Source organism: Rana temporaria, chromosome 9, assembly GCF_905171775.1.
Source record: "Rana temporaria chromosome 9, aRanTem1.1, whole genome shotgun sequence".
NCBI classification, from domain to species: Eukaryota; Metazoa; Chordata; class Amphibia; order Anura; family Ranidae; genus Rana; species Rana temporaria.
This window is the reverse complement of record NC_053497.1, coordinates 63,887,882-63,915,284: the sequence shown is the minus strand read 5'-3', so window position 1 is coordinate 63,915,284 and position 27,403 is coordinate 63,887,882. Positions and strand designations below refer to the sequence as shown.

At 42.4% G+C, this 27,403-nt stretch overlaps 1 protein-coding gene across 2 annotated transcripts in view; it reads left to right on the top strand.

The window, feature by feature from the left end:
* The first annotated feature begins 2,577 nt into the window (after positions 1-2,577).
* LOC120913603 (sodium- and chloride-dependent neutral and basic amino acid transporter B(0+)-like) overlaps positions 2,578-27,403 on the top strand; it is a 53,829-nt gene continuing 29,003 nt past the window's right edge. The window contains exons 1-6 of one of the 2 annotated variants that reach the window (XM_040323673.1): positions 2,578-2,914; positions 9,777-9,924; positions 11,101-11,232; positions 19,615-19,776; positions 19,915-20,035; positions 22,501-22,633. In XM_040323673.1, coding sequence (XP_040179607.1) covers positions 2,852-2,914; positions 9,777-9,924; positions 11,101-11,232; positions 19,615-19,776; positions 19,915-20,035; positions 22,501-22,633 — 759 coding nt within the window. In that variant the 5' untranslated portion in view covers positions 2,578-2,851. The remainder of the gene's footprint in view (positions 2,915-9,776; positions 9,925-11,100; positions 11,233-19,614; positions 19,777-19,914; positions 20,036-22,500; positions 22,634-27,403) is intronic. The other variant, XM_040323674.1, reaches the window with a different exon arrangement.

The window sequence follows — 27,403 nt, the reverse complement described above, 5'->3', positions numbered from 1 at the left end:
AAGACCCACCTCTTCTGAAGGATCAGTACGACACTGGATGGAAGTAAGTGCCTTGAGGCGATTTAGTTTGCATTTGTATCACTATACAAGTTACTCACTCACTCACTGAGGCCCCGTACACACGACCAGTTTCCTCGGCAGAATTCAGCTTCCGACCGAGTTTCTGGCTGAATTCTGCCGAGGAAACTGGCCGTGTGTACACTTTCGGCCGAGGAAGCCGACGAGGAGCTCGACGAGGAAATAGAGAACATGTTCTCTATTTCCTCGTTGTTCTATGGGAGCTCTCGTCCCGCCGAGCTCCTCGGCGGCTTCAGTGCTGAACTGGCCGAGGAACTCGATGTGTTTGGCACGTCGAGTTCCTCGGCCGTGTGTACGAGGCCTCACTGTGGGGATGGTGTTCTTTGTGTGATGTGATGTGTTGAGTTTGCGCCAGACCTAGCGTTTTCTTTGATGGCCAAAAAGTTTAATTTTAGTCTCATCAGACCAGAACACCTTCCTCCATACATTTTGGGAGTCTCCCACATGCCTTTTCGCAAACTCAAAACGTGCCATTTTTTTTACTGAAAGTAATGGCTTTCTTCTGGCCACTCTGCCATAAAGCCCAACCTTATGGAGCGTACAGCTTATTGTCCTCCTATGTAAAGATACTCCAGTCTCTGCTGTGGAACTCTGCAGCTCCTCCAGGGCTACTTTAGGTCTCTGTGCTGTCTCTCTGATTAAGGCCCTCCTTGCCCGGTCTGTGAGTTTTGGTGTGCGTCCGTCTCTTGGCAGGTTTGCTGTTGTGATATGTTCTTTCCATTTGGTTATGATAGATTCGATGGTACTCCTAGGGATCATCAAAGATTTGGATTTTTTTTTGTAACCTAACCCTGACTTGTACTTCTCAACAACATTGTCCCTTACTTGTTTTAAGCGTTACTTGGTCTTCATGGCAGTGTTTGGATAGTGGTGCCTCTTGCTTAGGTGTTAAAGCCTCTGGGAAATTTAAAAAAGGTGTGTATACGTAATGACAGATCATGTGACACTTAGATTGCACACAGGTGGACACCATTTCACTAATTATGTGACTTCTGAAGATAATTGGTTGCACCAGAGCTTTTTATGGGTTGCATAACAAAGGGAGTAAATACATATGCACATGCCAAATATCAGTTTGTGTTTCTGAAAAATAGTTTTATGCATATGTAGCACTACCCCCAAAGGAGCTGCTGGTTAGTTTTGGGTGGCATGTTACCTCTATTCCTTCGCCGTCTAGAATATACGATGAGAGTTGAGAAGAACTACAATGTCCACACTTTTTGTCTCTTTCTATGCTTTATTACCCAAAGGGGTAGAAGAATAAAAGTAGTAGCTGAAGAGGTAGAAGGATAATAGGTGGTAGGTTCAGGTGTAAAACTTTGTTTGGAAACAATCCTGCTTCCAGCAATGTAACTCTCATCGCCACTCTAGCCAGAGTGGGTATTGTGCACATGGAAAGGCCTCTCTCACCAGCCTAGCAGCCAAATGTCACATGGAAACTTCAGCAAAGTCTCTGTCACAGACCTTCCCAAAGGTAGAGATGTATTCGGTCCAGAATCCTTCTCAACACAGGATTAAGCACCCGGATCTCTCTCTTAAATAAACTTTAGAACTCAAACTGACAGGCGACCATCACTCAGCCTTTCAGCAATCGTGCGTCCTTCGATGAAGTTCAAGGCCTCTCCCGAGACACCAGCCTTGTGCTCGGTGCTCTCCAAGACAGGTGCTTCATCGAGTGGCTTCCTACCTCAGGACGGACAGCACAGGACCACTCTGGAATTATAGACCCAGTCTGACTACCAGGCCCACACAGTAGACCACAGCCCCAGACCAACGTGGTCCCGGAGCCTGGAAAACTTGAACAAGCACCCCTGACCATGAGGGCCACACACGGGGAGTGGTGGGACGACAGACCCAGGATCGACGACGACCCCGAACTAGTGACGTCTGTCCCTTAAGTACTCTCCCCCAGCATGCTCAGCAAGGCGATCAACCCCCACTGAAACACCCAATACACCCTGACTTGACTGCTGCCACCCTCGGCCTGGAGTGGGACCAACACCCCAGACAACAATAGTGGTCACTCACAGTACAGCCATGGCTGGAACAAAGGCCCAAATTTGGTAAAACAATATAGTCAGAGGTAGGTAAATCTCTGACTACCCTCTAAATTTAAGGCAGCACCAGCTATGGAAAATAGCAGGGCGCTACATACTGTATATATTTTTCTAATTTTACTTCACCAACTTAGATTTGTGTGTTCTGATCCATCACATATAATTCAGATTTAAAAAAAACATTGAAGTAAAGGCTGTAATGTAACAAAATAAGTAAAAGGTCAAGGGGGTGAAGACTTTTGCAAGGCACTGTAAATGTGTGAATAGAGACATCGGTTCAGTTTTTTCATTCAGCCAGCCAGGAAAAAACTGAGCCTTGCGAGGTCAACTTTAAAGTTGGATCCAATTAATATTCATAAAGAATAATTACCACATAATGTTGAAAGAGTCGCTCATTTAAGGTGGGGCCACATTTGTCACAGATATATAATTGTGCTCTTGAAGGAGAACTTAGTACTTAGCATTGTTTCACAGTAGAGCTACAGAAATTCTAGGTGTCTTTGCGTAATTCACTTTAAATATTTATAGAGCCATGAATGTGGTTCAATCCTATTGTGGACTAGGTGTACTGTAGTAGCCTGATTGAGTAATCACAAGAAGTCGATTGTTACACTCCCTAATTACATGCTACCTATCTTTTTTAACCTTATATCACTCCATCACAGTACAACACAGAGGTTACAACAAGGGACTTGCTAACTACTTAAAAAGAGGACATGGGAAATATAGCACTACCAGGATTTTTAAAATGCTGTGGGAAAAAGTCAACAAAAACAAATGTAAGTCATTTTCAAATAATTTATCTTCTGTAAATGTTTTAGTGCATTTGTTAGGATTTATCTAACCAGTGTCAAGATTGAATTTGTCTATGCTATGTGATTTATAAATATGACCTTCCTTCCTTCCGTCCCTCCCTCCTTTGCTAGGATTAGAAGGGAAAAAAAGTTTTAACTTTTGTGTTATAGTTTGTTACATTTAATTGGAACAAATAATTAGCACATATTACTGTGTTATTGCTATATGCACTAAATGTACTAATGGAATAATTTGAAAAGAAAAACCATAAGCTATTCAATTCAAAGAATTTACTTGTCTTCGATAAAATTTAATAAAAATCTGCTTGGAATGTTGGCATTCAGAGAGTAGCAACATCAGCACTTTACTTTATGACTATGAGCAGTGCTTTAAGTGGGCCAAAAGAGGTGCCGGTACTCTATTAGGCGCCGGTGCTCCCCCCCCCCCCAATACTGAACATGAAAATACCCTTAGAAAGTACCCTGAAAAAGAGCTACTGTAGAAAGAGCTACTGAACACAAATGCTAAATTCAGGTAAGTGCTTTTTACAGGGAAAGGGGCGACAATGGGCACAGTGGCATCATGGGGCACAGTGGTGACAAAGGGCACAGAGGTGACAATTGGCACAGTGGCATCATGGGGCACAGTGGTGACAATGGGCACAGTGGCATCATGGGGCACAGTGGTGACAATGGCCACAGTGGCATCATGGGGCACAGTGGTGACAATGGGCACAGTGGCATCATGGGGCACAGTGGTGACAATGGGCACAGTGGCATCATGGGGCACAGTGGTGACAATTAAAGGGCACAGTGGTGACAATTGGCACAGTGGCAACAATTGAGGGGCACAGTGGCTGCATTTGATGGCATGGCACAGTGGTGACAATTGATGGAACAGTGGCTGCGTTTGATGGCATGGCACAGTGACTGCGTTTGATGGCATGGCACAGTGGTGACAATTGATGGCACAGTGGCTGCGTTTGATGGCACAGTAGCTGCGTTTGATGGCATGGCACAGTGGTGACAATTGATGGCACAGTTGCTGTTTGATGGCATGGCACAGTGGTGACAATTGATGGCACAGTGGCTGCATTTGGTGGCATGGCACAGTGGTTGCATGTGATGGGCACAGTGAGGCTTCAATTTTTTTTTGCGTCCCCCCCCAATTTTGAGCACCAGCCGCCACTGTTCCAGACATTTGTAATGTTTGTAGATCCTGGGACAAACACACACATGTGTGAAGGTAAAGTGTCTGCAGGGAAAAGTCAGGGAAGGAAGGGGGAGAGATAACAAGCATCTGAGAGGAGCAGTGTGACAGGCAAAGATGAATGGATCTGTGTGAGGACGACAGGGAGCAGGACGGCCGGCCAGATAGTGGCTGAGGAAGGGAGGAAGATGCCAGGGAGAGAGAGAGAGCATTGCAGACACAGCCAGAACTGACCTGTAAAGCCAACGTGAGGAGACCTGTTACCACTGCTGCCCGAACCTGCTGGGAGGAAACTTCAAAGGCCCCCCATGCACCTAGGACCCCTGGGCAGTTCACAGAAGTGCCTGTGCATTAAGACAGGAAAGCCCTCCCCCGCTCTCACAGTGTCCCCCAGCTTTTAGGGAGAGGAAAGCAGGCAGCGCTGGGGGGAGACCAGGCACCTATAGGAGGATCACATGTGGCTAGAACAGGGAGGCAGATCAGTGCGCTGTGACAGTTACAGAAATGATGCCGACAGGAGGGAGAGATACACAGCATCGGTTCTGTAACTGTCAAAGCGCACCGATCTGCCTTCCCATCAGCGGGCCCCACTCGGCTGCGGGCCCCATAGCGCCCGCGTGGGTCGCTATGGCGGTAGTTCCGCCACTGATCATCATATTCCTGGCCTGGGGCTGCGTTCCGGTACGGGAAACCCACGTACTGGGCGCACGGAGAGGTGCTGGTACTCTCCAGGGCCATTTTTGGAAGTGGCGGTACTGAGTACCGCCGCGTTCCGGCCCAGTTAAAGCACTGACTATGAGTATTTGGTGGACAGATTCCAATTAAAAGCCAGTTGAGAGGGACAGAGAGAGAGAGGCGTAGGGGGCATAAATCCTAATCGCATGATTGAAAAATGCATTGCAATCTCAGCTGAACCTCATCTGAATCGCAATGAAAGTTCTCATTGAATTTGCACTAGAAATCTGAATAAACTCGCACCGCCATCAGTGTAAACCTAGCCTAAATGTTTTTTTTCCAACTAGGTCATAGTATATTCCACCTCTTTCTAAACTGTCACTGTAATGGTAATGGACTACATACAATTGATCATTTGACTATGCAATATGCATTATATAAATCTACTATTAAAGTGGTATTAAATGCAGTATTTTTATTTTTACTTACAGGTAAGCTTATAATAAAGCTTACCTGCAAGTTAAATTAATATTTCCTAAACATGCACCGTTAAGGAGATATTCTAGGGAGCAGCAGTCGGTGATGCCTTTCCTTCAGAGCCCTGGCTTTGACTCCCGAGCGAATGTGCAGGAGTGACGTCATCGAGGCTCAGCCATTCAAGAGGCTGCAGCCGCGATTCTGAAAGGCAGACTAGGAGAAGATGGTAGCCTCTGCAGCAATGAAAGCGTGCCACGGAAAGGCTTAATTTTCAAAGTACGTTTTTCATATTGTGCTAGTATGCAATGCATACTAACACATTCTGGGCCAGATTCACAAAAGAGATACGACGGCGTATCTCCTGATACGCCGTCGTATCTCTGAGATACGTTTGTCGTATCTTTGCGCCTGATTCATAGAATCAGGTTACGCAACACCGTCGGATCTTAGACTGCAATTCTAGGCCGGCCGCTAGGTGGCGATTCCATTGCGGTCGGCGTAGAATATGCAAATGACTAGTTACGCCGATTCACGAACGTCTGCTTTGCCCGTCGCTCTAAATTTACGTTGTTTCTGTAGAGATACGTCACGTAAAACTAAGCATGCTCTCTAGGTGGTCTAACCAATGTTAAGTATTGCCGTCGTTCCCGCGTCAAATTTTTAAATTTCACGTCGTGTGCGTAAGTCGTCCGTGAATGGCGCTGGACATCATTTACGTTAACGGCGAAACCAATAACGTCCTTGCGACGTCATTTAGCACAATGCACGTCGGGAAATGTTAGGGACGGTGCTTGCGCAGTACATTCGGCGCGGGAACGCGCCTAATTTAAATGGTCCCCGCCCCATTTAAATTAGGCAGGCTTGCGCCGGGCGGATTTACATTACACCGCCGCAAGTTTACAGGCAAGTGCTTTGTGAATCAAGCACTTACGCTGAAAGCATACGTTACGCCGCCGCAGCATAGCCCATTTCTACGTGAATCTGGCCCTATGCCTTTACCTTCCAGGTTTTTTTTTTTTTTAAACCTCTACTACAGCTTTAAGTTGAGTTTGCTCAATTATAGACTATAGGGTTAATGGGATTAGGCATGTTCACTTTATAAATTGTGTGTACACTTAGCTTGTGTGTACACTCAAGCCTAGTATACACGTAGGAAATCGTAGGAAAAATACCACTTTCGAAGCGATTGTACAATAATCTGATCGTTAATACGCAGCTTTTGTCTGAAATTATCCGAAGGGACAAACACAATTTATCTTGTATGATCTAGTATTTTCATTTAATCAGTACAGTTTTCATCTGAAAAGACAGTACAAATACAATACAACACATTACATCATTTCCGTTTTTTTTTTCTGCCGTACGAGAATTTTCTTAACTTTAGTAACCTCTTAATTTTTGATATGGAAACTAGCATGCAAAAAAAAATATTCTGATAATTTTTATAGCGTGTACCAGGCTTTAAGTTGTGTTCACTTCAGTCATCCGATCATGTATAAAAAAATCCTATTTTTGTAATGTCCTTGGGTATTCAAAGTGAACATAGCTTCACCTTTTTTGGTAAGTTAAGTGAACTTGCACTTTGATAAATAAGTAGCACATTATTGAATTTTTTTTTTATGATTATTATACTATTATTTTTGATTATTATTTATTATATTATAACTTATGATTTTGTGTTTCAAACTTTATCATGCCCTGGATGTCTTTTTTTTCCTGCTATCAAAGTTGTTGAGGGGGGGGGGGGGGTTGAACGTGTCTCCTATTGCGGGACTGCAGGAAAACAGTGTCTATGCCGGAAAGTCCCGCAGAATCAGTGCGTGTTGGTGTTAGGAGGTATGAGCTTTGAGACGCAAAAATCTGACATAATAATACCGCCAGGGGGGTTAAAGTCAAGTCTGATTAAGTAAAAATAAGTAGTACGCAAATACTGTAGGTCATAGCAACCAATCAGAAATGTTTCACTTTGAGTAGTTGGTCATTAGTCTATGTATATTGCACATTTGAATTCGATCTTGCACTAGTTAACTGAATAAGCCTGAAAGTTGAGAACTATGCTAGACACCAAGGACCAGATCCACAAAGAAATTACGCCAGCGTATCTATTGATACGCTGCGTAATTTCTAAGATGCCCCGTCGTATCTTTGTTTTGTATCCACAAAACAAGATACGCCTGAAGCTGGGCTCGATCCGACTGGCGTACGTCTTAGTACGCTGTCGGATCTTAGGTACATCTTTACGCTGGGCGCTAGGTGGCGCTTCCGTCGATTTCCGCGTAGAGTATGCAAATTAGCTAGATATGCGAATCCACAAATGTACGTCCAGCCGGCGCATTTTTTTACGTTGTTTCTGTAAGGCTTTTTCCGGCGTAAAGTTACCCCTGCTATATGAGGCGTACTCAATGTTAAGTATGGATGTCGTTCCCGCGTTGAATTTTTACAATTTTACGTAGTTTGCGTAAGTCGTTCGCGAATAGGGCTTTGCGTAGAATTGCGTTCACGTCGAAAGCATTGGCTTGTTGCGGGTTAATTTGGAGCATGAGCACTGGGATACCCCCACGGACGGCGCATGCGCTGTTAAAAAAAACGTAATTTACGTTGGGTCAAGACGTATTAACATAAAACACGCCCCCATCTCATCCATTTGAATTGCGAGCCCTTACGCCGACACAGTTACACTACGCCGCCGTAACTTACGGCGCAAATTCATTGTGGATACGGGAAATGCGCTGTAAGTTACGGCGGCGTAGTGTATCTGAGATACACTACGCCGGACATAAAGAAGCGCCGTGATACGTGGATCTGGCCCCAAATCTCTATTTAATGTGAGATAAACATGATTGAAATCAGCAAATACAGTATAATGCAATGTATCTCATCTATTTATTTTATTTATTAAAGGTATTTATTGTGTTAAGTACATGCTAAATTCATTTAGATAATGGTTAGAAACACATTTATCAAAAATCTTACAGAGGAATTGGATGTGATTTGAAGAACATGGTAGGAATAGCTGCAGGTCAGGATTTATCTTTTGTTTTTTATTAAAAACTAGCAATACCTACCCTAGTGAGAGAACTTTCCTAATGCCTTTGGATCGTGTGATCTTCTTCTTTATAATTGTTTTTAGAACTTCAGAACACATGTTATCCATTTATTTAGAAGCTTTTTTTTAAATGGTGTGTAGTTTTTAAAATGTACAGACATCTCTCACCAGTAGAAAGGGGGCAAACGGGTCTAGACCGCATATCTTTATGGGTCCAGGGAACGTATGTCCATTTGTACCCTCTTTTTGTTAGACTAGCATGTATGTCTTTCTATCTATCTATCTATCTATCTATCTATCTATCTATCTATCTATCTATCTATCTATCACCTTCACTTACTCAAACTTACCTAGATATTCATTTGTTTACTACCCTTAATATACATAATTTCAACATACCCATATACTGTATGTTCCTTCAATTAGACATGTGTGTTCCCTCCTTCCTTCACTAGGATCATAAGGGGTAATAAAAAGTTTTAAACTGATTTTATGATGTAAACTTTTGTGTTACAGTTTGTTACTGTCACGTCTCCCCCAACAAAGGTGGTCAGACACTATAGCTAGCTACTCTGTGCTTCACCTATAGCAGCCCCTATTCCCTTAAGGCAAGCAGACCTACCGGTACTTGGTTGCCCCCAGGACTTATACACAATGCTATAGCGCCTGGCCACCATACCAGGGCAGATGCGAACAGAGCAAACAAACAGACTACAGTACTTGCAGTTAGCGGACAGATAACATGGTTCTATGACAGTCCAGGTAAAAGGCAGGGAATAGTCCAATATCCGATCCAGGTCATACACAGGGAAATCCAGACCAGCAAAACAGCACAGACAAATGGGAGGCTTAAACAGGGTCAATGCAGGTATACTGTCTCTATCACAAGCAAGGGATAGAGTGTTCGGTTTGCTTATAACAGGTGACTGACTACATCAATCACCTTACAGATGGACACAAACAGGGAGACTGCAACAGCCAACACCCGGATGCTGGAATGAGGAGCAGGAAGCAGGAGCACAAAAGTGATCCTGACAGTTACATTTAATTGGGACAAATAATTAACACGTATTACTGTACAATTTCTATATGCACTAAATGTAGTAATGAAATAATTTGAAAAGAAAACCTTAAACCTCTCTTCAATCCATAAATGCAAAATACAAGACAACTAGTACTTGACACCAATTGGCTACAGTCTACAAGTCATAGAGACAGCAAGAGTGGCTTACTAAAGAGGTTGAGTAGTCTGTGTGAATACTCACTTCAATTAGCCAAGCAAGTGAAAAGCAAATTCCTGTTCACTTTAAATACGCAATCGTCTGTACATGACTGGATAATTAAAATTAATATTTACACAATTGTTTTCAGTGTTTGTTTGCTTTTTGTAATTATATCATACATTTAACATGCTTCAACATGATTTTTTTCTTTTTCAGGATAACACAAGTGTGAACAGCACAAATGAAAATCCAGAACGAGAGTTTTGGTCTAGCAAAACAGATTACTTGTTGTCTTTAGTGGGGTACGCTGTAGGGCTTGGAAATGTCTGGAGATTTCCATATCTAGCGTACAAACATGGTGGAGGTACTGTAAAGAATACACTGTCCATGACTAAGTGGGTGTAGTCGATAAGTTAAAAAAAAAGTATGTCCTGTTTATAGTAATTCCCTTGCAAACAGAAAGGTACGCTTACATACAGTACTTTCCCAAGTGTCTGAAGGTAAAAAAAAAAAAATCTTGCTGCTCATAGCAATCAAACAAAAAAAACATGCAAATTAAAAATTGTCTGTAAAAAGCTAAAAAAAAAGGAGTGCGCATGCTTAGAATCACGTCGGAACAACTGCCTAAGATATGTGGAATCACTGCCTACGACGTGAACGTAACCTACGCCTAGTCATATTCATGTACTACGTAAACAACGTAAAAGACGACGGCTTGCGTTCCCTGGTCCATACTTTTGCATGGGTTGCGCCTCCTATATGGGGAATAACTTTACACTGGACGTACGACTTACGCAAACCGCGTATATTATGTGCCAGGCGCAAGTACGTTCGTGAATCGACGTATCTCCCTCATTTCCATATTTGAATAGGAAATCAATGGGAGCGCCCCTTGCGGCCAGCGTAAATATGCACCCACGATACCCCAGGAAAGTTACGTTGGTCGGATGAAGCCTATTTTCAGGCGTATCTTGGTTTCAGAGTCCGGCGCATAGATACGATGGCGCATATTTACACTTACGCGGCGTAAGTGCTTTGTGAATCCAAGCCCTTAGCTTTAATCAGCAGCTATGATTAAACACTAGAAATAGTGTGAAACTAGTCAGCTGTCCAGTTTGCTGTGGCTTGTAGTGCTGTTTTATTTTAGTTTACAATAAAGGCAACGTTGTGTTCAGAGTGTGGCTGTCCAGAAAGATATGATTTTTTCCGCCTTGCTATATGCATTGCCTGCACCTGGGGTTTCTGTGAGGTGGATCATCATCAAGACAGTTCCTGCCTGGAGCGGCTATCCCCTTCTCCCCTGCATGGTCTAGAATGTTTCTGCCAATAACTGAATCTGTTGCATCACTATTATCAGGTCTTTTATACAGTCACCCTAATACTGTAGCTATAAATGCTATTGAAACACCCAGTAAGCCTGACATACAGGTTAATAATTTCTTTAAGCAATGCAGATTTTAGGACAACTTAAATCAACTTATTTAAATGGTTGCAATAATGTGTGCTAAAAATACTAACCTGCTGTTCTTATCTGTTTTAGGTGCCTTCCTGATCCCTTATGTAATAATGCTGGCTCTGGCAGGTTTACCATTATTATTTTTAGAGTGTTCCCTAGGCCAGTTTGCCAGCCTCGGCCCCATTGAAATATGGAGAATTGCTCCCTTATTCCAAGGTAATCTTGAATTATTTCTTGTTTTACTGTCATTAAGAGGTCCTGTTGAGTCAAGATTATTGAAGGGCACCTGACATGAAAGAAATATACTGATCTAGAAACAATTTTCAACACACCAAAGTCAAGCAAAATTCTAGATCTGCATCTTTGTTCCAGATAATTGACTTATTTTATATATAAATATTAATATATTTCTGATAGGACAAGTGTCCTTCAAGCAAATATCATTTATAAATATAATTGATAAATAATCTTGTAAAGGTTTTTTGTGAAATGCATGCATTAAAAATCGATAAAGGTATTCTTAAATATATCTGGAATAGGTATGATAAATCTATCTTTATATTAGTTTTGTGTGATCTCTTGCACAGCAGGTCTATGAGAGGGAGGGGACACCTCTGTGAGCTAATCAGGCTCTAAGGTATTGTACAAGGCTGGTAATCTTACACAAGGAGCTCACTGTCAGGAGGAGATAGCAAAGTGATTAACTGCACAGAGAGGCATTAACCGTCAATTGTCTAAACTAGGGATGAGCCGAACACCCCCTTGTTCGGTTCGCACCAGAACCTGTGAACACACCAAATGTTCGTGTGAACTTTAGAACCCGGTTAAAGTCTATGGGACTCGAACATTTGAAATCTAAAGTGCTAATTTTAAAGGCTAATATGCAAGTTATTGTCCTAAAAAGTGATTGGGGACCTGGGTCCTGTCCCAGTGGACATGTGTCAATGCAAAAAAAAAGTTTTAAAAACTGCCGTTTTTTCGGCAGCAGTGAATTTAATAATGCTAAAAGTGAAACAATAAAAGTGAAATATTGCTTAAAATGTTGTACCTAGGGGGGGTGTAAAGTTAGCATGTGAAATACTGCATGTTTCCCATACATAGAACTGTCTCTGCACAAAGTGTCATTTCTGAAAGGAAAAAAAGTATTTTAAAACCGGACTTGCGGCTATAATGAATTGTCGGCTCTGGCAATTCAGAGAGAATTCATTCATAAAAAAAAACTATAGTGTGGGGGTCCCCCCAAATTCCATTACCAGGCCCTTCAGGTCTGGAATGGATATTAAGGGTTAACCCCGCCGTCAATTTAAAAAAAAAATTACGTGGGGTTCCCCCCAAATATCCATTCCAGACCCTTCAGGTCTGGTGTGGATTTTAAGGGGAACTGCACCCCAAATAAAAAAAATGGCGTGGAGTTCCCCCAAAAATTCACATCAGACCCCTTATCCGAGCACGTTAACCTGGCCGGCCGCAGAAAAGAGGGGGGACAGAGTGCGGCCCCCCTTCTCCTGAACCGTACCAGGCCACATGCCCTCAACATGGGGAGGATGGTCTGCGGGCGGGGGGCTTATCAGAATCTGGAAGACCCCTTTAAGAAAGGGGACCCCCATATCCTGGCCCCCCCTATGTGAATTGGTAATGGGGTACAATGTATCCCTACCATTTCCCAAAGGAAGTGTAAATAGGATCTGGAATGGATATTTGGGGGGAACCCCACGTCATTTTTTTAAAATTGACGGCGGGGTTCCCCTTAATATCCATTCCAGACCTGAAGGGCCTGATAATTGAATTTAGGGGGACCCCCACGCTATTTTTTTTTTTTTTAATGAATTCGCTCTGAATTGCCAGAGCCGACAATTCATTATAGCCGCAAGTCCGGTTTTAAAAGACTTTTTTTCCTTTTAGAAATTACACTTTGTGCAGGGACAGTTCTATGTACTGGAAACATGTATTTCACATGCTAACTTTACACCCCCCCTAGGTACGAAATGTATAGGAATATTTCACTTTTATTGTTTCACTTTTAGCATTATTAAATTCACTGCTCCCAAAAAAACGTCAGTTTTTAAAACTTTTTTTTGCATTGATACATGTCCCCTGGGACAGGACCCAGGTCCCCAAACACTTTTTAGGACAATAAATTGCATATTAGTCTTTAAAATTAGCACTTTAGATTTCTCCCATAGACTTTAACAGGGTGTTCCGCGGCTTTTCGAATTTGCCGCGAACACCCCTAATTGTTCGAACATGAGTTCGACTCGAACTCGAAGCTCATCCCTAGTCTAAACCAGTCATATGTGTGCACCCCAAAGCTCAAACACATATGCGTATGCATGTGTATATATACTGACAGTCTCGGTATTAAAGCCCAGTGGTCTAAACAGGGGGAATCTTTCCCTCACTTGAGGTGATTAGGGTGTGGATCCTCCTGTGCGCATGCCTATGAAACCAGTGTTTCTTAACCTTTTTTCAGTCAAAGCACCCTTTAAAAAGATGCCCAATCTCGAGGCACCCCATTCTAAAATGTAAAAAATTAAACTAATAGTTTTACATAATGCAGCAACATCCACACAGGTAGGACACCCAATGTTAGAGGTGATTTTTTCTTGCAAATCAAAAACACCTTGGGGCAGATTAACAAAAGAATTACGCTGGTGTATCTATTGATATGCCGCGCAATTTTAAAGTTCCCGCGTCGTATCTTTGTTTTGTATCTACAAAACAAGATACGACAGCATCTGGGATCGATCGACAGGCGTGCGTCTTAGTACGCCGTTGGATCTTAGGTGCATTTTTTCCGCCGGCCGCTAGGTGGCGTTTCCATCGAATTCCGCGTCGAGTATGCAAATTAGCTAGTTACGGCGATCCACAAACTTATGTCCGGCCGGCGTTTGCGTTCGTTTGCGTTCAGCTTTTTCCGGCGTATAGTTACCCCTGCTATTATGAGGCGTACTCAATGTTAAGTATGGCCGTCGTTCCCGCGTCAAATTTTGAATTTTTTACGTCGTTTGCGTAAGTCGTTCGCGAATAGGGATTTGAGTAAAATGATGTCACCGTCGTAAGCATTGGCTTGTTCCGGTTTAATTTCGAGCATGCGCACTGGGATACCCCTACGGACAGCGCATGCGCCGTTCAAAAAAAAGTTGTTTACGTCGGGTCACAACGTATTTACCTAAAACACACCCCCATCACATCCATTTGAATTCCGCGCCCTTACGCCACCAAAGATACACTACGTCACCGTAACTTACGGCGCAAATTCTTTGAGGATTCAAAAAAAGTTACGGCGCCGAATAGAGCCGAGCCGACCCGAGCTTCCTTCGGGAAGTCGTGCAGCGATGTGTGCGCCGTCGTTTAGCATGTCAATCATATGGCATGTCGATAGGAACGCCACTCCCGCGGGATTCCCTACCCAGAAGCCGCGGTGAATTACACGGCTAAACGATATCTACGGGGGGAAAAAATAGGCAGAACTGGGCTGGATGTACTGTTAGAAATTTTTTATAGGGTGAACCTCCACTTTAAGTTAAGCTTCAATAAACTAAAGTCTTGGCACCCCAGATGTTTTGGAACTGCATTTTCCATGATGCTCAACTACACTGCAGAGTGGAGAAAATGTAGTTCCAAAACATCTGGGGTGCCAAGGTTAGCCATCACTGTTATAGGTAAACATTTGATTATTGTAAAATATGGGAAAATTTAAGTAAACATCAGATGTTGCGTAATAGCGTGTTATACAGACGTATACTTTTAATCCTTTCTAAAAAAAAAAAAAAAGACTCCAATGCTTACCTAACACCTGACCCAAGATTGGTCCACCTGCAGGTTCTTCTGTCTGTAGATTTAGCTAGGGACTCACAGTATTGCTATCATCAGACAGGAACTGTGCCACTGATTGGTTGGTTAAAACTCACGTGAATCTCCTAGTCATTCGTATAGCTACGATCCCAGCCAGATCCGGCGATTCTACTGTCCAACTGTGAAAGTGACTTTGCCTGTACACTCCAGAAAAAATGGAAGGCTGTCTCTGTGTGTTGCTCAGTGAATAATATGAAATCAGGCAAAAAAAAAACATCATTAGCAGAACAACTGTAGCAGGCTTCATAGCGCCAAGTAGAGAGTTTCAGAGAAAACAATACTTTCAAAACCGTAAAATTATGTAACAAAATAGATCTCAGAATGCGTGAATATGGGAAAGTGCTTAATGATGAAGTTAAAAGTATAGGGTTAGTCAGAAATAATTAAGAAAAGCATTATGAATATGATTTGGAATATGTAGGCAACCAGAACAGTGACACAAGTACAAGGGTGGTACAGATATGTGGTTGTAACAATTATTACTGCATATGAACCTAGTAGAGTCATTTAAAACAAGAGTATCAGGCATAATAAATAATAAATATTTCTCTGTTGCTCATCCTCTAGCTATTATAGAGAAATACGGGACAAAAGTTTGACTTTTTGTTTGATCCTTAGTTTTAGTCTGATATACAGCCAACAAAGTTTTCCTCCATCCCCCTCCCTGCTTTTACACATGTGGCCAGTAGCACACCACCACCAACATGGCAACCCACCTGCCTCACCACTCAGGGTTTAGAAAAACGACACTGCTACTTCCAGACCAACTGTCATGAAAGGTTTCTCCTGCTGGTGGCACTGTCAGATCTATGGGCCACAGTACTGGTGTCCACCAGTGGGTGTCTCCCGGAAGTCTGGAGCCAACATCATCTGCTGCAATCAGGCGTCACCTGAGACTGATTGCAGGAGGTGTGTATTTATACCCGGCAGATGCTGCTTACATTTGCCTTGTTATTGTTCCTTGAGCCCTGACCTATGTTCGCTAGCCTGTGATCCTGTATCATGATCCTGACCCTTTATCGTGCTATCCTGTTATCCTGTGACCCTGTATCCGTTCCTGGACCCCTGCCCTGCAGCCTGATCCCTTGCACCTGCTCCCCCTGTCTCCTGCTACCCTCTCCCTGTCCTGTCTTGTTCCCAGCCCAATCTGCTTGATCTCCTGTGTATAACCCTGGCTTCTTTATGATTACGATCGCATCTTACTCCTGTATATACTTTTGGTTAAGGCAGTTTGTTGTGTGTCACTGGGTTTGGTTGCTGGTTAATCACTGTTTGTCATATTGGAGGTGCTTTTACTGTTGTTTATTTACTTTCCTTATAATAAATTATATTATTTTCACTTTACCAACTCTGCAGAGTTAAAGGGTCACTAAAGGAATTTTTTTTTTGCTGAAATGACTGTTTATTGGGTATAAAGACATAAAAATTAACTGATTCCTTTTAAAAATGATTACAAATTGATTTTAATCTATCATATAATGTGCCTCTAGTTTCACTTTCGGTTTTAAAGGTACATACATGAAGTTCCGGGTGAGAGGTGAGTCGGGAAGACTCACAGAACAAAAACAAACAAATCCAGGGCAGTGTTTTGTTTTTAAAATTAATCTGATTGGTTCTGAGGAGTTTTAGACACACAGTAATGACAGCTTAGACCACCGTGAAAAGCTCCCAGTACCATGGTTATAAGGAAACAGGCAACCAGGAAGTGTGGAGATCACAGCAGAATTACAGCTACTTCAAAGCAAAAAGGAACAATGAGGACATGAAACCAGTACTGCAGTAAGGTAAAGGAAGCTATTTAGCTAAAAAAAAAATTCCTTTAGTGACCCTTTAAGCCTCGTACACAATCGGATTATCCAACAGGAATTGTGTGATGACAGGCTGTTGTCGGAAAATCTGACCGTTTGTTTGCTCAATCGGACAATTGTTGTCAGATTTTCCATGGACAAATGTGGGATAGCAAGCTGTCCGCCAACAAATGTGTGTTGTCGGATTATCTCACAATCGGACAAAACTTCAAAGTACAAACACGAATGCTCAGAAGCAATGCTCACCATAACACAACATTAGCAGAAGTTGGGGACACCTGCCTTTACACACACATGAACTTTAATGTCATCCCAGTCTTAGTCCGTAGGGTTCAATATTAAGTTGGCCCACCCTTTGCAGCTATAACAGCTTTAACTCTTCTTGGAAATCTGTCCACAAGTATTAGGAGTTTGTCTATGGGAATGTTTGACCATTCTTCCAGAAGCACATGTGTGCGGTCAGGCATTGGTGTTGGACGAGAAGGCCTGGCTCGTCGTCTCCACTGTAATTCATCCCAAAAGTGTTCTATTTCTTTATGAACCTTGCTTGGTGCACTGGTGCGCAGTCATGAAGCAACAGGAAGGGGCCATCCCCAAAATGTTGCCACAAAGTTGTAAGCATGAAATTGTCCAAAATGTCTAGGTATGCTGGTGCCTAAAGAGTTCCCTTCATTGGAACCAAGGGGCCAAGCCCAACCTCTGAAAAACAACCCCCCACTATAATCCCCCTACACCAAATGATTTGGACCAGTGCACAAAGCAAGGTTCATAAAGACATGGATGAGTGAGTTTAGGGTGGAGGAACTTGACTGACCTGGTCCTGATCTCTACCTGATAGAACACCTTTGGGATGAATTAGAACTGAGACTGTGAGCCAGTCCTTCTAGTCCAACACCAGTACCTGACCTCACAAATGCACTTCTGAAAGAGTGTTCAAACATTCCCATAGACATACTCCTATAACTTGTGGACAGCCTTCCCAGAAGAGTTGAAGCTTTTATAGCTGCAAATGGTGGGCCAACTCAGTATTGAACCCTACAGACTAAGACTGGGGTGACATTAAAGTTCATGTGCAGGCGTCCCAAAACTTTTCACAATATAGTGTATGTGGTGTACCGTGCACACCTCTTCATGCAGGGATTCCAAGGCAGGGGTCCCAATACTTTTGGGAATATAGGGCAAGATTCTCGTAGAATTATGTTGCTCCACGGCAGCGTAACGTATGTGATTTACGTTACACTGCCGCAGGTTTACAGCGTAAGTGCCTGATTCTCAGAACTCTTACCTGTAAACTTTCGGCGGTGTAACGTAAATACGATCGACGCAAGTCCGCCTAATTCAAATGGGGCGGGCACCATTTAAATTAGGCGCGTTCCCGCGGCGAACGTACTGAGCATGCTCCGTCGGGTAAATTACCCAACGTGCATTGCGCTAAATGACGTCGCACGGACGTCATTTGTTTAGACGTTAACGTAAATGGCGTCCAGCGCCATTCACGGACGACTTACGCAAACAACGTTGTTTTTTAAATTTCGACGCGGGAACAATGGCCATACTTAACATGGCTTACGACAACTAGGGCTCAGTTTTACGCAGCGTAACTTGACGGAAACAACGTAAATATAGATCGACGGGCAGCGCGGACGTTCGGGAATCGCCGTAACTATTAATTTGCATATTCTACGCCGACCGCAATGGCCTCGCCACCTAGCGGCCGGCCTAGAATTGCATCCTTAAGATCCGACAGTGTAATTCAATTACACCTGTCAGATCTTAGGGCTAGCTATGCGTAACTGATTCTATGAATCAGTCACATAGTTAGGACGGCCCTAACACAGAGATACGACGGCGTATCAGGAGATACGCCGTCGTATCTCTTTTGTGAATCTGGCCCATAGTGTATATCTAAGGAGGAATCAAAATATTGATTTTAGACCATAAGGAGCTTGTCTTCCAGCTTGTAATACCATCAATCTGCAATTTGAATTTTGGCCAGAGCTGCCCCACATTCGCCCCATATTTCATAAGTTTCAGTATATTTGTACCACGTCAAACTTGTTCCTTTAGCTATACACCTATGATGCTCAAGGACCTTTTCACCTCATTATCTTTATATTCATCTAGTGTTTTGTTATTACACACTATTTTATATTCCAATATTCTTTTATTGAAAAAGTAAGCAGGCTGGTAGAACCTGTTTGAAGAAACAGCCTTTCTGAGCTTTCAAATTCAGATTTTGGCATTTATAAGTATTGTGGTACTGTACTTGGTAAAAACAATTATCACTGATTGTAATTATTGAGCATTCAAGTTTATCTTGCGTTTATGTAATTGGCACATCATGTCATGAGTATCTCGCTGTACACTTTATTTATAACTTTATTTGACCATTTAAAATGAATCTTTAATGACATAAATATGTAAATTGCCATTGCTGACTTGGCAAAGAGAAAATGTGTTAAGGCATTACTTTACTAACAAATGAGTTACTGACCCAGCCCCAAACAGCCATACAGAAAGTGACATTATATATATATATATATATATATATATATATATATATACACACACACTGAGCAAAATTATTAATCGCAACACTTTTGTGTATGCCCCTATTTATCATGAACTAAACTCAAAGATCTATGACTTTTTCTATGTACACAAAAGGCCTATTTTTCTCAAATAATGTTCACAAATCTGTGTTAGTGAGCACTTCTCCTTTGCCGAGATAATCCATCGACCTCACAGGTGTGACATATCAAGATGCTGATTAGATAGCATGATTATTGCACAGGTGTGCCTTAGGCTGGCCACAATAAAAGGCCACTCTAAAATGGGCTTTACGTTTTAAGTATAATTTATTACTTTATACTGCATAAATATTCCTTCTGATAAGAAATATTATAAATCAATGTATTATCTTTTTCTATTCTAGGTGTTGGATATACTATGGTGATTATATCAACCCTTGTATCTATATATTACAATGTTATCATTGCTTACAGCTTATTTTATTTATTCTCTTCATTTCGAAGCTATCTGCCATGGGGTGATTGCTATGAATGGGCAGATAGTAGGTGTCAAGGCACCATAAATGGTAAGTAGGCCTTTTCATGATATAATATATATATATATATATATATATATATATATATATATATATATATATATATATATATATATATATAGTATAATCATGAAAATTCAGATGAGAACTGAAAGTTTTGTTTTCCAGGTTTCTGCAACGTCACTTTGGACAATGCTACAATAACAATGAACATGTCTTCAGTACATGAACAAAATCTGACTTGTATTTCAGACAACACAACAGAGCTCCCAAGCAAACAATACTGGGAGTAAGTTTCATGGATTTTCATGGATTTTTTTTTTTTTTTTTTATTGGTGAGGTTGGGTTAGGCGACAGATGACAGAAAATAAATGACACAAAATAATCAGATGAATGATAGCCATTATACTCTTATTATACTCTTAGAAGCTTGCCCTTTTCTCTCTCCCCTAAATCACAGCCCCCCCCCACATTAAAATTCCATTCTGCTTATATTAATGTGCTGTATAACCTGGCCTTTCTATGATAAACTCGTTTAAGACACATTTGACCTATAATCTGAGAAGTTGGCTAGGCCTCCAGCCAATGAAACTTGAGCTATGACCTTCAGATTGGGAACAACTAGGTTGACATTTGCTCTGACAACAGCTAGCAAAACCCATAGGCTAAGGGACGGTGCTACCACTAGGCAAACTAGGCTGCCTAGGGGCGCCCGGCCACTGGTGTTCCTACTCTCTTCTCTCTGCAGCAAGCAACTAAGTCTCAGCGTCAGCAGGCAGGCGGAGGACTGTGTCTGTCTCAACCACTGAATGAATGGAAGCAAGAAAACATTCATTGATGGGCGCTAGTAGGCTGCATTGATGGGCGCTGGTGAGGCTGCATTGATGGGCGCTGGTGAGGCTGCATTTGATGGGTGCTGGTGAGGCTGCATTGATGGGCGCTGGTGAGGCTGCATTGATTGGCACTGGTGAGGCTGCATTCGATGGGCGCTGGTGGGCTGCATTTGATGGGCACTTTATTAAAAAGGTGGGGTATACACAGGCAGGGAAAATGGTCTGGAGTCAAAGGTGGAGCCAAGGGGGTGGGGCAAAATGAGGTTTCGCCTAGGGTGCCAAAATCCTTGCACCAGCCCTGCATAGGCTTTGCATGGCCCATCCGTTATCAGGGCTCCCTTCTCTCCCTTGAAGCCACACTGGCTGACACTGGAGAGCCAGATCATGTGACCAGATTGTACCGGTCTGGAAATAGATAAGTATAACATCTTTCTTAGACTGTTTAGTTAGCATAGGTGTTATGAGGGAGTATTTGCCTGCCTATCAAATATGGAACAATTAGAAGTTTGACTTCACTCCGAATTTAAAGCGTAATTCCAAGTTACACCCAATTAGCCTTAAAACTGTCCCCTCCCCTATCCTAACACCTTTGCTAACTAAACAGTGTAAGAAAGATGTTATTCTTACCTATTTTTACATGATCCTTGTGTCAGTCAGCAGAGAGCTACCAAACAATGGCTAGTTAAGCCTGGAGCAGTGGCATCAACCACAGGCTTCAAAGGCCCATCTGTTGTTGGAGAGTTCTTTCCTCTACTCTGGAACCACCGTTGGCTTACACAGGGGATCATATGACCTGAATAGAGCAGCATGAAACTAAGTAAGTAAATACAGTATATCTTTCTTACACAGGTTAGTCAGCATGTAGGCTGGTTGCCTACAAGGGGAACATTTTCTGTTAGCAAGATAATCAGACTGCCCAGGCTGGGAAGGGGTTAAACCTGCCTCTGCAGTTTCTTGGTCTTTTCTGGGCTCTGCTCTCTCCCTTGTGCTGTAATAAAAAGGTGAGGGCTCTGCCCACAGGTCAGTCTGCATAGGAAGACAGAGACAATCCATAAAAATGTAATCTCCAGCTATTTCAGGAAGCACCTGCCTAATCAGGATGTTGGGATCTCATGGAGCTATGGAAACCAGTTGACCAGGGAAATGCCACATCATGGCAAATGCCAGAGATGGACTGACATCTTGCTGAGTTGTGCCTAGCCCACCTAGGTTAGTGAGTTAGGGAAAGCTGCTTGTTATTGTTTATGTTGGACTGTGTTGCAAATCATTAAGTAAAAGTTGCATTAACTGTTCAAAGCCTGGTCTGAAGTTATTCAAAGGGGTGCATGATGGCTCATGGCATATGCAAGTAACTTGGGCCTGTAAAGCAAATTTGGGTTATGAAGCAAGGCCCCCTACTTAAAGGGTTAATGAAAATAGGAATTTACATGCGCTAGTGTCTTCCTGATTCTCCTCCCAGCCAATCAGGAAGTGGGTCCTAAGAATGGTCACCAGATTGTCCAAGAGGGGAAGTGATCCTATTGGCTGCCGAGGAGGAGGAGGGAGGAGACGCAGGGGAAGCCGCCTTGAAGCACCAGGAGGAGGAAACGCCACCCGCCGCCCAGAGGAAGTGCTGCCTGTGACCTAGATGGGGTAAGTGAAGAGGCTGGTGACCGACTGACCGACCAGGGGAGGGTGCCTATGACCCGACTGGCAAGGGAGGTTGCGTCGGGTGGATGGTTTGCCGCACCCCCCCCCCCCCAAAAAAAATATACAACCAGCCGCCACTGCATTATACTACTAAAAAAAAGAAAGAGGGAATGGCTGCCTTTTAGTTCTCTGGGGGGGCTGAAAAAGTAGAAACAAAGACAAATTTTACTTTTTGGGAGCAAGCTAAATACGGTACTCTTGGATATTTGAGCAAATGTTTTTGTATTTTCAGTAAAGTAGCTTTGAAGCGATCAAGCGGTATAGATGAAACAGGTCAAGTGGTTTGGCACTTAGCATTATGTCTGCTACTGGCATGGATTATAACTGCTGCTGCGCTCTTCAAAGGAATAAAATCCTCTGGAAAGGTAAATATTTCTATTGTGCTATTGACTCATGTACTGACTTTACGGCTGCTTTCACATCGATCAGTTATTGTTCAGTTGTTCAGTTAAAAACGCGGAAGAAAAATACATCACTTTAACTGGAACTCTTCACACCTGAATAAAAGTGTATCAAAGCCAGACCATTGTGAAAGGGAGCGGGGCATCAAAAATTCAGCTAGCAGGACTTTAGCTGCAACTGAAATGTAACTGACAGGTGTAAACCGTTACATAGGATTTAAAGGGATGCATTTTTCTTCCACCTTTCTTCTACTTTTTTAACGGAAAAACTGATCAGTGTAAAAGGCAATGGGAAGGCATCAAAAACTCTGCTAAACACCAGCATCCAAAATGTGATTTTAGTATATACATTGATATATCAAATGGCATCATTGATATATTTGTAGGTAAAACATTGGCATGACATTAGAATATGAAGACAGCTGAGGATTTATAAAAGCATGAAAATCCTTTGTGCTGGCACAGAGTATGGACATTAAAATCTGTTCATTGTAGATACATGGTTGGATATGTAGGGATAGAATTTACAAATAAGTAATTAAAGGGTCACTAAAGGAATTTTTTGTTTTAGCTAAATAGCTTCCTTTACCTTACTGCAGTCCTGGTTTCATGTTCTCATTGTTTGTTTTTGCTTTGATGTTGCTGTAAATCCTCTCTGTTCTCGACACTTCCTGGTTGTCTGTTTCCTGATCACCACAGTACTGGGAGATTTCTCTCTGTGGTGACTAATCAAGGAGGTGTGATTACTGTGTGTAAAACGAAACTGGATTGGTGCTGAGGAGTTTTAGACAAAGTATCACTGCCCTCTATTGGTTCACTGCCCTCTATTGGCTCTCTGTACATCAGAGAACCAGGAAACAACAGCAAAAACGAAACTAAACTGCAGGCACATTATATGATTGGTTTTTATCTATTTTTAATCATTTTTAAAAGGAATCAGTTAATTATTATGTATCTATACCCTGTAAACAGTAATTTCAGCAAAAAAAAAATCCTTTAGTGACCCTTTAAACTCTGCTCTAGAAAGAGGCTAGAAGGGAAAGATATTCTGTGTGGTTTTTGTTGTTGTCTGACTACGTTAGGTAGAACCCAACCCCTTCCTTTCTCTTTGGCACCAGGACCAAAAGGAGGGGATAACTGTCACCAGAACAGGGAGACACACATATTGATTTATTAAAAGATATATCCCTTCCTCATTAGCGAGCATTCCCATCACCTCCACCAGTAGGCACACAGACAGCAATACAAAAGCCATATAAACCCAATAGAGGCACCAACCCTTCTCTGTTCTATCTAAAATGTAAAAAATTGTCTTATCTGGGCTTCATTGGAAGATTTTTCATACGTTTTTCCTTTTGTACTACAACCTTTGGTACTTTGGCCAAATTTTTTACAATTTAACTTTAAACAATTTAAAGGGGCTCAGAAGCACGCCCGCACGAGTGCTCCCATGGAATGCGGCTCTCCGTGGGGGCACTCAAGACGACGAGGAACCAGGAGCGCCACAGAGGGACCCCAGAAAAGGAGGATGGGGGCCACTTTGTGCAAAACCTTTGCCCAGAGTAGGTAAGTATACCATGTTTATTATTTTTTTTAAAAAGCAAAGCTTTACAATCACTTTAAACATAGAGAAGAGTTGGAGCTTGTACCAGCCTTAGTGTAGGACCACCAAACAAAAAAATGCCTAAAACATAGGGGAAACTTTAGAAGGAATAATTTAAAACATATGACTATGATAAGTCCATATAGTCCATAATAAAACACCTTGAAGGCAGCCCAGTGAAGATGAGAAGCAACTCCTGGGATAGCTGAGGGAAAAGCACAGAGGCGCCACTCTAAGTTCAGTATAGTAAATTAATTTTAATGAGCAAACTGAGAGTACATACTCACAAGAGTAGAATTAAAACAGGCATGTCAGACAAAAGTTGTCAGAACATCTGGGAAGGGAGTCCATCCATTGGATATGGGCTGGTGAAGTGGAGCGGGTTGCACCGGTGTTCTCCGATGCTTCCTGGACCTCAAGCACACAGGGAGCCGGGTGGATGACAACACTTCCGGGTTAGCAGTGGGCCAGGGGGATGACGACACTTCCAGGTTGACAGTGGACCAATAGGCGATGCGTTTGCGTTGCATGTGCTCCTTCTTCAGGCCAAACACATCATGTGTTGAGTCAGACGTACTGTAAAGGTCTACATTTATTACAGCTTATTTAAAGTCTCACTAATCCCACATTATAATTTTTTTTTTATAAATGATGTATAAACATACTCAGTCGCTATGAGGTTAGTTTTCTGTATTCTGCAAAAAAATGGTAAGTCCTGCTGCTCTCTATCTCTGCCTTCTATCCGTGTCCCCAATTAAGCTAGGGATTTTGCAGCTGTGGTGTCAACTCTGCACATGCTCAGCTTTCAGTGAGTTTGTATGCTGAGCATTTCCTTCATATCACATCTGAGCAGCCCATGTGACTATATAGTCACACATGTGAGTGTATACTCAGTGATAAATGACCGCCCACTCCCTCTCTCTTCCTCCATGTCCACTGACCTGCCTACTCCATGTTATTGCAACAACAAAAAAAGATTTAATTTCAAATATATATTTTATAGCAATTTAAAACAGTTTATTGATATTAATTATTAATTTGTACTCTGTATTCCAATTGCTGTATATTTATTTGGAACATGTGACCAGCAGTAGAGTACTAGAAGCTCATCCTGCTTATGTTTCCCTGCAAACAGGCTGGGAAAGATCTAGGTCATGTGACAGCTGTATATCGATAAGGAAAAAGATACATGAGTGTTTTTTTGTTTTTTTAGTAAAATAATTACAGTGGCATGATCCACATTCAGAAATAAAAGGGACAATGTAAATTAAACAGTGTGGGCTAGATTCAGCAAGGATTTACGCCGGCGTATCTATAGATACGCCGCATAATTTCAAAGCTGCGCCGGCGTATCTTCTTTCTGTATTCAGAAAGCAAGATGCGCCGAAATTAGCCCAAGATCCGACTGGCGCGAGTCTCTTACACTGTCGTATCTTAGGGTGCATATTTACGCTGGCCGCTAAGTGACACTTCCGTAGTGTTCGGCGTAGAATATGCAAATGACCTAGATACGCCGATTCACAAACATACGTGCGCCCGGTGAAATTTTTTTACGACGTTTGCGTAAGGCTTTTCCGCGTAATGTTGCTCCTGCTTCTATGAGGCGTACGCAATGTTAAGTATGGACGTCGTTCCCGCGTCGAATTTAGGATTTTTTACGTTGTTTGCGTAAGTTGTTTGCGAATAGGGCTGGACGTAATTTACGTTCACGTCGAAACCAATACGTCCTTGCGGCGTACTTTGGAGCAATGCACACTGGGATATGTACATGGACGGTGCATGCGCCGTTCGTAAAAAAACGTCAATCATGTCGGGTCACCACCCATTTACATAAAACACGCCCCCCTCATTCTCATTTGAATTAGGCGCGCTTACACCGGCCCCATTTACACTATGCCGCCGTAACTTAGGAGGCAAGTGCTTTGTGAATATAGCACTTGCCTCTCTGATTTACGGTGGCGTATCGTAAATACGATACGCTACGCCGCTGTAACAATGCGCCCGGCTACCTGAATCTAGCCCTGTGTGTTTAGTATCAACTAAAGCCCATTCTTGCTAATGATTGAAGAGCTTTGGTTCTGATTCAGCAGGTGGTGTGTTGGACCTCTGTATAGAGACTGCTGCTTCCACCAAGAGAGTACACAGGCTTGGCAGGTTAAATTTGCTTTCCTAAGAAAACAAACTGTTAAACTTTGAACACCATTTGTTTTAATCCACCAGGAATGTGTTTTGCTGCTTTAAACTAAAAGTTCAGTTGGGTTTAAATGTGCTATATAAATATTACTGCTGTGTAATGCAAACAGAATAGCACATCTGAGAAACATTAGAGAAGGAACTGGCAGCATCTTTATGCAGACCATAAGAAGGCAAAATACATGTTTTTCTATACTCAGTGGACACAAGAAATTCACAGAGATCTGGTACATAAAGTCTTTCTGTGCCAGATCATCAGACAAGAACATGGCATAAAAATAAAACTTTGTGGGTTATACTTGTACAATACATATAACAGGATCAGGACAGTGTTTACAATGTACTGACGGAGGTTGTGAATTTTTTGCACATATCAAAAACAATATATTCCATTTGTACATGAAATGGTATCAGATATTAATTAAGGCAGTATGGGGCACTAGGCAAGGTAATGCCCCGTACACACGATCAGAATTTCCGATGGAAAAAGTCAGATGAACTTTTTCCATTGGATTTTCCGATCGTGTGTAGCCCCATCTGAGTTTTTTCATCGGAAATTCCAATGAATTCCATCAGAGTTTAGATATAGAACATGTTCTATATTTTTTCCGATGGAAATTTCCGATGTGATTTGGCAGGGCAAAAGCCTGATCTTGTGTAGGCATTATGGGAGGCATTACAGTTTTCCTGCCTCCCCCACCCCATCAGAATTGCAATAGGTACAGGAAAGACACGCCATGTGAATTGTTTGTTTTGACATGATCCATCCCATCAGATACCAACCAGCTACAAGCATATCCTCCCTAGTGAAATGTCTGGTAGGTTCAACTTGTATTTCCTGGTTTACTGCAGGAGCATGGAGGTTGTAGCTGATCCTCCGAAACACTTACTGAGCCCTAGGCTCTGCCTATGTTGCCTTTTCGGTGATCCAGCTCTGG